The sequence below is a fragment of the Aedes aegypti genome, chromosome 2 (assembly GCF_002204515.2).
Source record: "Aedes aegypti strain LVP_AGWG chromosome 2, AaegL5.0 Primary Assembly, whole genome shotgun sequence".
Lineage (NCBI taxonomy): Eukaryota > Metazoa > Arthropoda > Insecta > Diptera > Culicidae > Aedes > Aedes aegypti.
In genome coordinates, this window is record NC_035108.1 from 227531693 (window position 1) to 227548777 (window position 17085).

The 17085-nt window shown below is 33.6% G+C and overlaps 1 protein-coding gene across 1 annotated transcript in view; it reads right to left on the minus strand.

Moving 5' to 3' along the window:
* The window catches only part of LOC5572046 (scavenger receptor class B member 1), a 43364-nt gene extending 26541 nt beyond the window's left edge, over positions 1-16823 (minus strand). The window contains exons 1-3 of the mRNA XM_001660102.3: positions 16462-16823; positions 374-466; positions 94-315 (exon numbers count right to left, since the gene is read on the minus strand). Coding sequence (XP_001660152.2) covers positions 94-315; positions 374-412 — 261 coding nt within the window. The 5' untranslated portion in view covers positions 413-466; positions 16462-16823. The remainder of the gene's footprint in view (positions 1-93; positions 316-373; positions 467-16461) is intronic.
* Positions 16824-17085: the final 262 nt, after the last annotated feature.

Below are 17085 nucleotides of genomic sequence, written 5' to 3' on the forward strand. Positions count from 1 at the left end.
CGATGATGGTTTTTGGTATGGTATTGTGTCTGCTTGATCGTGTAATTGTGTAATAAATAAGGTTGAAATTGCATACTCATAAAAAATACTCACCTTATAGGTTATGGTACCATTTCCATGATATGAAACATTCACTTTTTCCGCAGTTTCGTGGTACACATAAGGACCTAAATCCACTACTTTGAGTTTGTCGGCCTTTCCATTGAAAAAATCATCCATGTTGGTATAGTTGAATATGTGTACCTTTAGCAGTGGGTTTACTGGTGGTTTCTCCCACCATTCAGCTGCTGTTGATTTGTGGCTCAGTTTTAGGTTCTGGAAAAAAATATCATAAGAATTTTAGATAATAAAAAAGATAAATGTATGTTCTTACCTCCAATAAAGAATTGTCATATATATCAGTGAACCACATAACGAAAAAAACCAGTCACACTGGCAATAAAAAGAATGACTAAAACACCTAATACTGAAAAAAAAAACAAAATATGCATCAATCTAATGAATACTAGAGGATGTGATAAAGAATACATCTAATAAAATAAGACACGCTTGCAAGCTTGCAAGATTGTAAATGTGCTTAAAATGTTTATATACCTACTTACGAAACAGTAGGTACGAGCGAAACAGCTCAAGAAAAGTAAAATTTTCTTTGGCAGAAATGGACAAGAAATTATCTTCAGTGAGCTCCATTTGAAATTACATTTCTGTTCAACTGCGTTCTTCGATCAGCGAAAAATGATTTTCTTGACTATTTCTTGCAAGAAGTTTTCCACAAATCTAAATAGGCGAATACTTATCATTTTGGGTGCATATAGTCTCCATTACAATAACTCTATTCACAGTTTGGCGAATAGAACTTCCCAAGAACTGGCAACGTGATAATCTCACTAAAATCACTGGCAACTGAACAAAAAGTTTAAGCCTTCAAGTGACCTTCTTGTTTGAGGTTTTGAATTTTCTGTCACGATTGCTTCGGTTCCGCGATATTTTCCATGGTGAAATACCGAATCGGTTGATGATGCTGTGCCACTTGTTGATGTTCTATGGAAAAATGTTTTTGAAAGTGATAGAAATGTTTTTTTTCACTTACATATAATTTAAAGATAGCTTTGGTCGTTCTGCTTGCTAGATTTTTACGTGATTCCGCTGGTAGTTCGGCTGGTACTACGCCACCTGGATAGTTTTTTTGTTATTTTGTTTGTAATTAGTGTGATTCCGCATTCTCACATTGGATATTTTTCGCAATTTAGCTTATACTTCGAAACTATTCCTGCCGGAACAAGGCTTTTTGTAGTAAAATTAGGTGAAATAAAATCGATGGTCAAAAAGACTCATAGAGCAAAATATGTGTTTTGGGAAAAGTGAAAAAAAATGTGCACCTAATCAGATGTGTTGAAACGAATCATCATCGTAGTAACCAGTGTCTATGTAATGTTATTTGTAAGTTGTGATTGTAATCGTCCAGTATCCCCGCCGAGCAGGAGCGCTGCCTCTCGGTGGTGGGCAATAAATCAGCTAGAGAGAAGTCGTTCGTTTATTGGTCTGCTTCTTCGGGACCAAAAGTGGACACTACGTAGGGCCTGGTCAACCCTAGACGAAACAATATATTATAATGCTCGATGCTCTCCATCGTATTGCAGAGAATATCTTGTGCACGAGAAAAGCGTGTATGTTCATTTATATTGGCATTTCTAGACCAACAGTGGCGTAGTATCTCTAGGTAAAATCTGGTGCACTCCACTTTGTGCACCCGAGAGAGAAATTGCCCATATGACGCGGTTTGCGAGAATAAAAAAAGCGTGTGCAACTGGCGTCACGACGTGAGAAAGCGACAACGTCATACATGCGTTGTATGTATGTATGTAAGTTGCATGCACCTTTCAGGATATTTATTGGAACTAAATCAAGATATAGGGTAAATCATGTATTTTAGACAGACTAAGGATATGCGTGGAAACATCGATCGATTAACTGCATTAGATACTAATATTTTATTATGTTATGTTACTTATATGCTTAATATCTCATTGTACTTTGGGTTTCTGTGGAGAAAAAATTTATCAACACCCTCATGTGAATATAATTTGGACAGGAAAAAGATGGTCATATCATACAATTTTAAGAGTTTACTTGTGACTTATGCTTTCTTTCGCTTACCGTCGTGCGGGGTGTCATACTGACATTGGTCCATAAGGGTGACTTTGGGCCACTATTTTTACAGCATACTAAAATCATAATTATGAAAAGCATGTAACAAGCTTCAATAATGCGTTGTAAATAGCTCGCACAGCTAAAAATATGTTGTAAATTTAAGTTTTCATGCACACATTTGGAGCATCAAAATTCAAGCATTCTTAGTTGAAAATTAAATGTATATTCATATGGGTTTACATGATGCTGTGACAAAACATGAATTTGGTTTATTTTTACAGTACTTTTCAATTTACACTACACTGAAATTTGAATATTTTTATCTGTGCGTAGATGGTCATAGATTTGTTTTTTTTTTAAGTTCAAAATATCCATGAGAGACATCTAAAAGGGCGGTCAAAGTTTCCCCCCTAGACCCAATATCACCCCGCACAGCGTTATTGGATGTGTAGGGTCGATATACCAATAGCCGCAAAGCTAAGAACAAATATTCGTATAAAATCGAAAAATAACGCTAGTGTCATTATTTTTACATCAACTGAAAGCTTTTCATCTTGATTTTGTGGGAAAAATATGAAAACTACGAGAACTTATATATTTGCTTTTATTATCGCCTGTGCCACTATAGGAACACATGTGCCTATAGTAGCACAATCTCTAATTTTTGTTCCTATAGTAGCACAAGCATCACGGCGTTGGCAAAATACAAACCAAAACCTTATTTTTGCAAAACTTTTATATTTTTAATACAAAGTGTGGATCAAAAGCTTTCGTTTGATATAAAAAAATCTTAATTCATCAATTATTTCGTATAATAAAAAATAATTTCTCTCAGCTAGATTTTGATCAAACTATAGTCGAAATAATTAGTTTTGCTTAAAATTTGAGCTCCCTTGCGCCTACAGTAAACCTATTGTTCCTATGGTAGCACTCATAGGAACAATAGGTTTACTGTAGGCGCAAGGGAGCTCAAATTTTAAGCAAAACTAATTATTTCGGCTATATTTTGATCAAAATATAGCTGTGTATCAATGGTAAGGACTGTTCATTTTATAAAGTGGACACTTTGTGCATGCTGTATCATTTTAATTTATCAATTAAATTTCAATCGGTTTTCTGTACATCGTTCGACTAGTATTGTACAATGTTGTAATAATAAAGTATTCTCCAAAATAATTTAATTGCACATAAATAAGAAACAACGTTTAGAACGGTCGATTTTTTGAGGTTATCAAAATCAATGATTGTTAGAAATTGACTGGAAAATTCGACAATCTATATTTTTTATTTTCAAAAAAGGCTTGTTAGGGGGGTCAGTAGCCTTGAGGTAACGCTTTCGCTTCATAAGCGGAAGGTCATGGATTCAATTCCCAGCCCCTCCAAAAAATAACCCGTCCAGCCACCAGAAGACGCCGCACGGAGGACCGTGCTTAGGAGGGGAGAGCACATCCATCCTCCGTCAGTTTCAGATGGTGACTGAGACAAACTGACCGACTTCGCAGGCAGCTAGCCTCAAACGACTCAGGAACACGGCAAAACGAACCACCGCGAGAGCAATGGACTATGGCTTATGGAAATCGATTGGACCAACAGCAGAGCACTCTCCTACCTGCTCGGTGTGAGAGCAAAAGAGCAGAAGAGAGTGAAAGCAGATGTAAATATAGATTAGTTAAAAATAGAACTGTATCGGTAAGGAAGATACAGATAAACTGATTCCGGCACAGTAGTGGCCACAAGCACGGAGTGCCTTAAAAAAAAAGGCTTGTTCTTCGGAAACAATATCAATTGAAAGCCTGATGGAAAAAATCAAGTTATTTTTGGAGCAACAATTTTAGAGATACATATAATGAAATCATTTTCCCCGATATTTTTGGAGAAAAACGTTTTAAATTTGAAGGAAACTGATATTAGTAGATTTTTTATTGGTTTAAAGTACGTCCTGATGGAAGTGCTAATATAGTATTAATATTAAAAATAACTTACGCTTTCATAGAGTTACTTAATTAGTCCCCACGTCATATTTAAAGCACAAAAGAAAAACAATTGCTTTATTTTTAGAAGACCTTTCAATGCACAATGACAATCATCAAAATTGGCAACACTGCTGTAATAAAATCGATAGTATTTTCCACATATTATTTTCATAATATGTTATTCTGAGATTACCAATTGAAATATTCGGAGAAAAACGTTTACAATTTGCTGTAGATCGATATTCCATGATTTTAAAAGTATAAGACTTTTTAGTAAAACGATCATATCAAGTAAAATTTATACTTAAGACTGCGGTTTAAACTTACGATTTAGCTCTCGTTTATACTAATATAGTTTCTTTAGTAATCTAAACTAGTTTTGAACACGCTTTTTACTTTTCTCTTTTGCTGGGAGTGAAAGGATGGTGTATCAGCAAATTTGGGCATAAATGGATAAAAAACTAATGTTACTTAATGTCAGTGAATGGTGGAATATAATTCATTTTTTTAAAGCTACATCTTCAGTAGAATAGTAAAGGATACAAACATATAATTTGTTCATAAAAATAAGGATTTTTGTTTTGCGAAAAATAATGTTAAACTTTGACAATCAGCTTTTCTTAAGAGTTTTTGGAAAGCATTTTCTAAGATCTTATATTTTCATAGCATTGTAGAATAATAGTTGAACGATGCGCAGAAAACCGATTACGATTTTATCAATAAATAAAAAAGATATGGCATAAACAAAGTGTCCACTTTATAAAATGACAAGTCCTTATTTAAATAAAATGCTCCTGACCTTCATGTCTAACAATATTTTGAAACAATTTATAGCAAAACGGCCGTAAAAAGCCACTAGTGCGACTATAGGGCACCGTCTACTAAGGGAACACCGACCCTATATCAACGATAATCAATAATTTAATTTAATGCAAGCAGCAAATCATCAGATCCACGAAATACGCCTGCAAGTATACATGCATGCAGTGTGTTTTCAACATATGGCCAAATTATATCAACTGAACAAAAACCATAATCTATTTTGAATATTACCTGATTTATGCCTTATATACTGATGTTTAGATTTAAGATGAACATATTTTATCATATTGCCACTTTTAAACTTTTTATTAATGCCAATTCTGAGCACTATTATTGCATTCAATGTATGTTCTTGAAATGCACATCCTCTCCTGAAATTTTTATATGTTTTCATGTAAATTTTTTTTTTCGGGATTATATATTTTTTCTGAAAATTTGAAATGTTAAGCTTCCTTTCTATAAAAAAAAATTGGAAATCGGTTGAGCTGTTCAAAAGTTATTTTTTTTAATAATAAATCTAATGCGTTGAGACCTACACTGCCCATAACTGCATATTTGTAACATTCGACAAAAGTAGGCATTGAGTAAATGGGATACCAATTGTGCATTTTATGGCAGTATGAGAGGAAACTAAAGTTTCTAAAAATTACCAGGAACTCAAAAGTGCTTATTTGAGGCTAATATTTTGTACAACTCATGTTGCATACTAGGTGAATGGTCAGAAAATAATTCTGATAGAAATTTCATTGCTATTACATTACGAGGTTCATTTATAATCTCAATGTGACTGTTATGCGGTTATAATTACCAATGTGACAAAACAACTTGGTATTTTTTTCGAATTTTCTAGAACAATCTCACAGATTTCAGTAAGTTGATCGAAAGTATTCATCATTTGATGACTCTCCCCGGTATTAACTCCATTTTGTCAAAAATGTCGAATGTGACTGTTATGCAGTTATGGGCAGTACAGTGTGCCGATAAAAAACTACTATTTTTTTTTTATTTTCAAAAAAATATACCGTAAAATGGGGTGTTAACCTTCCAGTCGTCGCGCGGTTTGCCACCGTCAGAACCACCGCGCTGTTGTTGTGAACAAAAAGCGAGGTTTTTTCAACGGTGTTGTACAAAATACAACAGCGCGACGACTGAAGTGTTAAGGACTCGTGGGGTTTTAAGGGATTGAACTTCTCAATCAAGTTCGACAAATCACAGAAACGTGGAAAGTCGATATATAAGTCATCTGAAATGCTCTATTTGTTCGGAGGATTGTGAGCTGCATTATGTAATAGGAGCTATCTATTAATATGAAGTATTGTGGTTGCTAGATATTGAAAACTTTTCAGAACATTTTTATTCGAATTTTATGGGTTAAATACATTCATCTACAAAACCATGATATATATTTGAGAAAAATTCGCGAGTAACGTAGAAGAAAAGTAAATTTAATTGAGATCATAGTGCAGACAAAAACTTTTTAAAATTATATCTGGGTTTCGATTTTTAGAAACCTTTATGAAAAAAGTCTCGTTTTCAAAATAAGTGGGGTGTTAAGGGATTATCTATTCTAACTTTCCTAAGTTACTAAACTCATTTGATTTATGCCGTTATGTATTTCAATATAGCTTTGGGTTGTTCCGTGTAGTTAACCTGCATGGAAAGTTAAGGGATCTATTTCGTACGTCACAGAATATCACCAGAAAAGACTTATCTCAAAATTTGGTAAAATTGTTAGGAAAATGTTCTAGGTTATGGCTTTCAGTCTATTATCTAATCTAATCTAATCTAATCTAAGCGCACAGCCAATATTGAAGAGCATCCTGAAATACCTAAATTTATTCAGGTATTTTATTGTCAGTATTAATATTTGCAGAATATCAACGATATGACACAAATATTAAAATGGCCAGACCCACTGTGCAGACTTTGGGGTTGAAGACAATTGAAAAACTCATGACGATTAGGTTATTCACGCATGAATAAACTGATAGACAAAATATTTTCAATTCAAGGAAAGAATAAACGGGGACAACCGTACCAACCGTTTCAATTCAGGGTTAAAGGTGAAATCGTCGGAAGTGGCATTGCTAATAATGTTAATGCACACTCCATTGTTGTTCTCCTGGGATGGAACATGGGCTTCCTCATGTCTTGGCTCTATAGCCTTGGCTTAAGCGCCTTTGCTCGCTCTCTGAAACGAGATGGAAACTTATTCGCCCCCCTTAATTTCCGGTATACAGAGACCGAAACTTAAAATAGCATTTTGATAAAAAAAAATATATAATAAATAATCCAAATTTTTTTACGTCCTTCGTTCAGCACAGCACGCTTCGATCTCCTAGGTTATGGCTTTCAATCTATTATGCTCAAAAACGGATTTTATGTCCGAAACGTCGGATGAAAACTTAAAATCCGTTTTGAGCATAATAGACTGAAGGCCATAATCTAAAAGATAAAAACTGATTAATGTAAATATGAGGTTTTCATGACAGTATTTTCAAAAGCTGTTCCATTGAAAAGTTTGGAAATATGAATGGTTATCTTATATGAGATGGTTTTGGAGCTATTGATTCTTTTAAGCACTACCTACGTCCAAGATAAACTCCGATCTCTTTTTAGAAAACTTTTAAGGCTTCGTGTTCATGTGCAAAGTGTTGTCGAGCAAAGTGTGTGCAATTTCCGCTTTATATTGGAAACTTTCGTTAGGATTTTTTTTTTCGATTATGCCATTGGGTGCCATGCAAATCCGTTATTTGGTGTTGTGCTTTATTTAAAAGGTAAATTGGACACTTACTCTATTCAAACTGAAAGCTGGTTGAAGTTATCCTTCTTTTGACAAGTCATGACAAGGTTGCTCTGCACTATTCTAGGATACGAATACTGCATATAAGTATACAAATCCTTTCAAGACAATTGTGCGATGCACTTATAGCTTGGTTGAAAAAGGAATCGATATGTATGAGAGATTTAGCAGGTAAAATAAAACGGTTAACGTTTGCAGGAGTTCCAACTTGAATTATGTTGAAATAATATCATCATTAGATTGAACACATCATCGATATTGACCAAAAAAATATTTTTTTCGCTGTTGGAAAAATATAGTTTTATTTACAAAGCTTAAATTCCTTAACACCCCATTTTGCATTTTCGTCAAATATCACACATTTTTATGATTATCTCAGAAATCTGCCATAGGATCATCTTCATTGTAATTGGCTTTTGCTATACACGCCGGGAGAATGGTAGGACTGTATTTTATTCAATTATTGACATACTAGAAGTTGCTCGAAATTTAGGTAGAATTTTTTTGTTCATCCCTTAACACCCCATTTTACGGTATCTCAAAAACTAAAAAACATACATCGCTGAAAATTTGACAGTAAACGTAAAATTTTCTGAACATTCAAGAAAAAATGAAAACAGCAATAGCCCCTTTGATCCCGAGGTCTTCAAACACAAAAAAAAACGATTTTTTTTTTCATTTGAAAAATCATTTTTTGTGAAATTTTATATTTTTCTTAAAAAATCAAAATCTTTAGCTTTCATTTTGTCCAAGAAAATTAAAAATCGGTACCAAAAGTTATGATTTTTTTTTAAATAAAAATTTTGCAAAGTTGCGATTTTTCTGTCACCTTATTTCGGAAATGGTCATCCTAATCGAAAAAATCCAAAAACACGTGTATCCTTATTTCGGATAAGGAACAAAATAGCAAATTTTCACGGAATTCAGTGACCCACTAGATCGGTTTTTCATGGAATGGCTGTATATATAGCTTTTCGTGCTCGACGGACCGATAGCCGATACATTGCTGTAAGCGTAAAGTGGGTTTCAGCGTTCAACAGTCAGTCATCATTCCACTTAAAAGCCTTGATGTATCAATAATAGTGTACAAGGAGATGTCCCAGCGCCGGACATCGTCCAAAACTAAGATATCGTGATACAATTAACAACCTGTAAATAATAAGAATTATCATATAGAAGAATATCGTTAGAGACAACGGAAATCCGCATTTTCACGAAATCCACGAAATTTGGCCTCTTTTTTCAAAGGGATTTGTTTCTTCAGCAACATCCTTCATTAAGATTTGAAGAATGAGTTTTCAATATGGGATGATAAGTTTTTTCTTACATTACAGTAATAGCGTGTTTGGAACATTTCTCAAAAAATCTCCATAGTAATTTTCATATAGACCTACATTGTCTTTGGGCCACCTTTAAATCACCACCTAGAAAGCTGAAAATTTCACAGAACACTTTTTTATGGTAACGATGCTAAGGAGCATATGGGAGATTGGATTTTCAAGCAGTTTTCAAATTTGAATCGCCCTAATGTACATATGTTTGGATGTATATATAAATGAATGTACGTATGTATATCTGTAAGTAAGTATTTAAGTATACTAGGATTACTAGAAAATGGATATTAGTAAAGATTTCAGCGCTTTTTTCAAATGCGACCGGTGATTTTATAAAACTGTTATCCATCTATAAGTATTCACCTATTAGAATAACAAATAAAGCAACAATTTCCAATAAAAAAAATTATCAAGATTTGTAATTTATGTGCAAGTATGTAATACATTTTAAAAGATTCCGGTATTTCACTTTTGTATCTACGAGTAAAAAGAGAAAATTCGCATAATGTATGATCTCGTCCTAAAAGCCATAGGTGACCAAGTGTGTAGCTTGTTATTACAGAGAAAACGAATGGATTTACACTTTATTTCACAATGCTACGATGAAGAGAAGATTCTCTGTCTCCCAGCCGTGACAGTTTTTATTTTGGTCCGTTTATCCGCTTAATAACAATGAGCTACACACTCTAGATTTGTGCTCTTGAAAATTCGAGGTTTGACTTCGATGCATCTTCACTTTAGGACGAGATCATAAGTTATGCGAGAAATATTTCCTAATAACATCTTACGTCACTATGAAAATAATTAAAATGATGCTTGAGACAGTTTTGCGATTATGCGTATATCATATGTCATTTATGCTTATTACAGCTCTTTTGACCAACAACAACTTTAATTTCCATGCCAGGTTATTCAAATGTTTTGATCTTGCAGTTTGTCCCGTACCTCGCAATGTGCGTCGGTACAACAATGATTTTGAACTATTTCATTTTTATTAGGGTCAGTTTTGCATAAAAATATTTACACTTTTTGAAGGTGTAAACAATACAGTTAAAAATGTTGGTGCTAAACAATCCACTGGTGCTATGCCTGGGGTTTCAATGCTAGTAATGGACCCCTTAGTAGCTGAAATTCATTCTCGACGCTTTTCCGCAATGATATCACAGACACATATACGTTTTGTGGAGTCTAACAACAAATTCAATGTTTTTACTTCATAGTACGCCTATGAAACATACAAAATCATTCGATTTTTCCACCGAAATATGCATTTGGAAAACTGTTGTCCGAATGCCTATTATGGACCCTCCCGGGGTGCACATTTAGGCGTATTAGAGCGGTTCCACGCCAAATCGATAAACGATGAAACTCGACTACCTTGGATTCAAATGCAATTTTGCACATAGTTTCGATATAATAGAATAAGTTTTTTCCACTGGTGGAGAGACCATTTACAATCAAGAGTAACTTCTGATAAGGGCGTAAGTATTTTTAGCATCACCATTTAAAAAAATGTACCTCGGAAACCGTTTGTTATAGAGAAAAAGTGTCTGAGGAGGGATGGTAGACAATCAAATAGGCTTTGTAAAAAAATATACACTGAAAAAAAAATACTTTTATTTTCATGAAAAAATCGAAATTAAACCTTTTTGCAATTTAAAAATAGGTATCTTTGATTTTTTTTTTCAAATTTTTTCTGTAAAATTTCAATGTAAAACCAGATGTTTTAAGCACAGTTTCAACATGGTGCAATCTAAAATAAAAAAGTTTTTCTAAGAGCAACTTTTGGTGCATTTCTGAAAATTCAATTTCTGGCCGTAGAAAAGACGTTTTGATGCTGTAATATGATTCTTCACCCAAAAACAATTCAAAATGCTAATAACAATGATCTTCCTAAAACTAGCCGTTTTCAAGATATTTAGGATTCAATAATATCATAAAATTTTGAATTGTTTTTGGATAAAGAATCATATTGCAGCATCAAAACGCCTTTTCTATAACCAGAAATTGAATTTTCAGAAATACACCAAAAGTTGCCCTTAGAAAATTTTTTTTATTTTAAATTGCACCATGTTGAAACTGCCCTTAAAACATGGGATATTAATGTGGAAAGAGATAAACGTAACATTGTTGGTGGAGCATCTGGAGTAACTTGTGAAACGGACGTATTTTCTTAAGTTTTATAATATTAATATAATTGAATCCTAAATATCTAGAAAACGGCTAGTTTTAGGAAGATCATTGTTATTAGCATTTTGAATTGTTTTTGGATGAAGAATCATATTACAGCATCAAAACGTCTTTTCTACGGCCAGAAATTGAATTTTCAGAAATGCACCAAAAGTTGCTCTTAGAAAAACTTTTTTATTTTAGATTGCACCATGTTGAAACTTTAAGCACAGTTCATCTGGTTTTACATTGAAATTTTACAGAAAAAATTTGAAAAAAATCGAAGATACCTATTTTTTGCAATTTGTGTTTTAAGGTTTAATTTCGATTTTTTCATGAAAATAAAAGTATTTTTTTTTTCAGTGTATATTTTTTTACAAAGCCTATTTGATTGTCTACCATCCCTCCTCAGACACTATTTCTCTATAACAAACGGTTTCCGAGGTACATTTTTTTTAAATGGTGGTGCCAAAAATACATACGCCCTTATCAGAAGTTACTCTCGATTCTAAACGATCCCCAATTATATGAGATAATTTTCGTCTCATATACTTAATACATCTGCGCAGTTTCATCCAAATCGGAATGGTACATGTCAGATTTCAGCATTTTATGGACGATTTCGCGTGGAACCGCTCATTAGGCAGATTATCAAAGTTTAGTTTTGCAATAAAATGATCAAATTCTCGAGTTGTAATAATTTTGATATCATTTTCAGATTCAGGAGACCCAAATTTAGTAGATGGGAAAAAAATTTATTCTTAAACCTGCTTTGTTATATAATGATCAATTTCGCCCCAATGTGTTACTCTATTTTTTTATATTAAAACTAATTTTATAATATGTTAAATAATATTTCATGAAAAGTCAATTACATAAACTGATAAAGATCAATGGAGTACTGGGTTTGTCGAAATTTATTTGACAAAATTTTAATTCCGAAGGATAACAGAACAAAAAGTTGTAAAATAGTGATCAATTTGCCCCCGGATTACGGTACCAATGAGTTACATAGAATATCCAATGTTGAAACATTGGAACAAATGTCAAAAAACGTGTTTTTTTCTCTTATAAGCAGGTGAAATCAACTCACCTGTAAAAAATCTGAACTGCTACGGCAAATGAAATGTAATATGTTGTTAACAAAATGTAAATAAAATCTTAAATTTGTTTTACCAAATTAGGATGATAGTGTTGTCTTACACAGAACACCTAGATATAAGAAATAAATGTAATGTTTGGAATGATACTAATAAAGAAATTAAAAAAAAAAACTTCGAATTTAAGGTTGCGTCCAAAATTGGAAATTACATATTAAGGTGGGTCATTTTTTTACTGAAATACATTTTGAAACGCAATTTAAAATTCGTATTCATTATTAAATTGAACGGTTTGTGCACGTTTGATGAAATTCCTCACGCGACGCCTCTGGTCTTTTTTGGTATACCATTATGTGTCCATTGATGGTCCTTTTGCCCTATAATCAGTTTTCTTATTTGTTGCATAACTATCGTTTTCTTATTATTTTGAGAATTTTCATTTACATGAACTAGCACCAGATTGATACAGTATACAGCTGATATTGCTGTCACTTTGACGCGTTATGACTCCGTTTTCTGTCAAAATTTCATTCATAAAATGAGCGTTCCGTAAACTAAAAAAAAGTGCAGCTTACAATTCAAGAATCTTTTTATTTTGTTGTGAAAAAGTTCAAAATTAGTAAAAATTATCAACTGTTTAAAAAACTAAATAAAATCTAGTATAGGACGGAAAAAAATATATGGCCAACCATCCGTTCGACACGAGATTGACCATCGCCAGAACCACCACCACGCTTATGCTGTGCATGACTAGCGAGGTTTTTTACATGCGTTGTCCAAAATATAACAGCGCGCCCACTGAAGTGTTAAAAATAAAGGCGTAAAATAAAAGGGTTATGATAAAAAAAAAACACTTTTACATTTAGGTTTGACAATAAATCGAGTAGTTCAAGAAACCATGTTTCAATAATTATCAGTTTTAAGAAAGAAAAAAAAGTAACATGTGCAGAAAAAATACACTTGATTCGAAATAATGTGTGTGAGCGCGGTAGTATTGCGATAAGCCTACGCAAGTTTCTTTCCACTAGCAAAGAACATGCGTGTTTATACTTTACACTACACGAAGAATATTTGATAAGGAAAGGTCAAGACACGAGACGAGATAATCATATGTTCTTGATTATGCACTCAATGTGCGCACATGTTTTACCGGTATACGTCACAGCCAAATGTCTTGTGAAAGTAGAATTTCTGGGTCGGAAATAAAATATTTCTTCCTATTTGTACGATAAAGACTATCTCATAATACGCAAATATTCATCCCACGTAATTTTCTAAACAGGTGTCTCTTCTCAGGTGATATAAAATGCTAGGTTCAACGCATTGTTCAACAGTATTTGGCATAAATTAAAAAACATTAATTTTCCATCATACATTGTTAGAATAATCTAAATTATCTGTCAAATTGTACACTTCAGCTTAATTATAAGAACACCAAGTCTGAAAAACTTCCTGTAAGAGGTTCTGTTCCACAAAGCAGCATCTAAGTTACCTCAGGGATGTCAAAAATCTTCCTCCACCATACTTCATACTTTCAAAAATGGAAGATTTCCCCCAATGCTTCCAAAAATCAACTAATAATGTCCCCACGTAAACCAAAAGCTCTTTATTTGAAACCTTCAAGTAGATGTGTTGTTACGATGAGAGGGGTTCCAATAAATTGGTCAGATAAAGATAAGTATCTAGCTCATGCTCATGCTAGATAAAAAAAATAACTTTCAAAAATTCAAGCCAAATGTAACAAATATGTAAAATGTCTTTATCCCCTTATTAATAGAAAATCAAAACTTTGTGTTAAGAACAAGCTAATATTGAAACAAATTTTCAAGCTAGCCATGATGGACTAGTAGGGCGATTCAAATTTTAAAATTGTTTCAAAATCCAATCTCCCTTCCATCCTTACCATAAAAGTGTTCTGTGAAATTTTCAGCTTTCCAGGTGGTGATTTAAAGGTGGCCCAAAGACAATGTAGGTTTATATGAAAATTAGTATCGAGAATTTTTGAGAAATGTTCCAAACACGCTTGTACTGTAATGTAAGTAGAAACTTATCATCAAACAGTGAGAACTCATTCTTAAAACCTTAATGAAGGATGTTGCTGAAGAAACGAATCCCTTTTGAGCTAATTTTGTTTGGGATTTTTGTACATGTTTGCAGGGCTATAATCCCATATTAAGCTAAATAATAGCAAATAAACACATGAATATCCGTCTGCTATCCGTCGGATTGAACTTCTCTCTTGAGCAAATTTCTTTATTATGGTTTGAAGAATGAGTTTTTACTATGGGAAGTTTGTACAGTTAACTCTCCCTTACTCGATATTCCGTATCTCGATATCGAGTTAGAGAACCATAGTAAAAGTTGGTTCTCATGGCTAACTCGATGGTCCCTTGGATCGCAGTTGCACTAGATTTGTGTTCTGTAACTCGATATCTCCCTAACTCGATGGTCCCTTCAATATCGAGTAAGGGAGAGATGACTGTACTTACATTACTTACATTAGCGTGATTGAGACATATCTCAAAATTTCTCCATAGTAATTTCCATATAAATCTACATTGTCTTTTGGCCACCTTTAAATCACCACCTATAAAGCTGAAAATTTCACAGTGCACTATTTTTATGGTAAGAATGGTAAAGAACATATGGGAGATAGGATACTCAAACATTTTTAAATTTAGAACCGCCCTAATGGACTAGCTGTTGAACCAGAAAAAAAAAACGCTCTGTAGAGGATGAAATTTTGAAAATGATTCTGAAGCTTTCTCCCAGGTATAATACTAATGAGTTACATAGAATATCTAATGTTGAAACATTGAAACAAATGTCAAAAAAATAATAATTTTAGACAAAAGTCATTATCTTTTGTTGCCAAAATAAATACGTTATATATTTAGGTTGAGTTTGGTGGGTTGGTGTGAACCCAAACTTTTGTACGGGCGTGTACGTTCACCGAATAGCGTGAAATGAACCTCTACATATCGTGCATTAAGCACGATGTAATTGGCTCCAGGCTTCCGTAAATGTTCCCATGTCACATGAACATAGAATATAATTGTTGATCGTTCCAAAGCTTTTTTCAAAGCGAACTTAATATTTATTTTGGAAAGACCGATTACCATTTTGGATTCTCTTTTACTGATTCCTTGTATCAGGGAAAATTCAGACACATTGTAAAAACGTTCAGTTTGTCGTCGTTAGTGAAAAATGTATGCTTTGAAGATAGTTCGCGATGTTTAAGGATTCCGACTTATAACCGTTTCACTTTGTCAGTTCGCTATGGAACACTTTTCCCTATATTTTTGCACCAAGTGCATTGAATCCGCGCAGTAGTACCTCTGACTTGAGCGTAATAAAAGCTCATTTCTCGCCATGAACTTTCTCTGGTACAAATATGTAATGCTGTGTGCGTTTGAAATGCAAATATCGAATGCGGGAACACCAAACGCGGTAAGATTTTTAACAACGACAGCGAAGCCAAAGATTGATTTTCTTTGCTAGGTTGGCGGTGATATGGATCATGGTTGCTAAGTATCCTCTGGTTACTTTGTGTTACCGCATTTGAAGTTCAGTTAGAATGGTTTTACACGTCAAACGCAAACAGCAATATATTGATGAGTAGAGATAGTAGTACCATATAGTGGAATTGCACTTTTCAGTTAAAACGCTTGTTGCAACGAATTTGTAAAATTATATGCAATCCCAAAACAAGATCAACATGATTGCCGAATAGAAAATTGAAATGTGAATCGGAAATGCATATTTAAAACGACTGACATTGTTTGGAGTATATTTAATATAATTTAATCTATCTTTTATCTTCTTCTATATAAATAAAAATGGAGTGGTGTTTATATGTCACGAAATGGCTTGAGAACGGCTCGACGGGTTTGAATGATCTTTTCACAGTTGAAATCGTGAAGGGTTGCGACGTGTTAGTGCGTAGATAAAGTTTTGGATTGTCTCCGGAATAGTCCGAAAAACGGGAGAAAACTAATCTGTCATTTTGTATTGGAGATTACAGGCCATTTTTCAACAGCCTACTTGATGGTAAGACTAAGTTTGCCGAGACCACTAGTATTATAATAAATAAGAATCTATCAACTTACGCAGTAAAGTAACAAAAAGATTGCGATCATCGATGTGATCATTATCTGCCTTTTTAATCCCTAGGTGGAATGCTATATTATCCAGTGCACTTGTTTGCTTTTTTAGATGCTTTTTAGAATTTGAAGTTGCCGACGAATTGTTCTGATGAGCACTGTTACTATGAACCATATCAGAAGTGCCATGCTGCTGAGTCGCGTTCTGCTCCTTGATAGTAGACTTGATTTCCGTCATCGTGTTATAATCTTCCTCTTTGTTACAAGGTTTACACTATAATTCGCACAACCGACTTGGAAGAATACTTCAAATGGAAAGCGACTGACTTCGAACAATGCTGAATTACCACTAAAATCTATAATCTGAAAAAGACGCTTATAATAAACATACATTTACTGTAGTGTCTTATCAATTTCGTTTGAGCTTCGTTCGTATTGTAAGTTTACTGATAACGCCCGGAAAAGAACAGGAGAAAGCGGAGAGGAAAGTAAGAATAGGTAATCCATATGCTTCAGTATCAGTGATCGCTTGAGATCGACAACATTCACAATTAACATTGAATTAGCACAGCTTTATAATGATCTATGGTACAGATAATATAATTATGTACGGAATTATAGACTGAAACT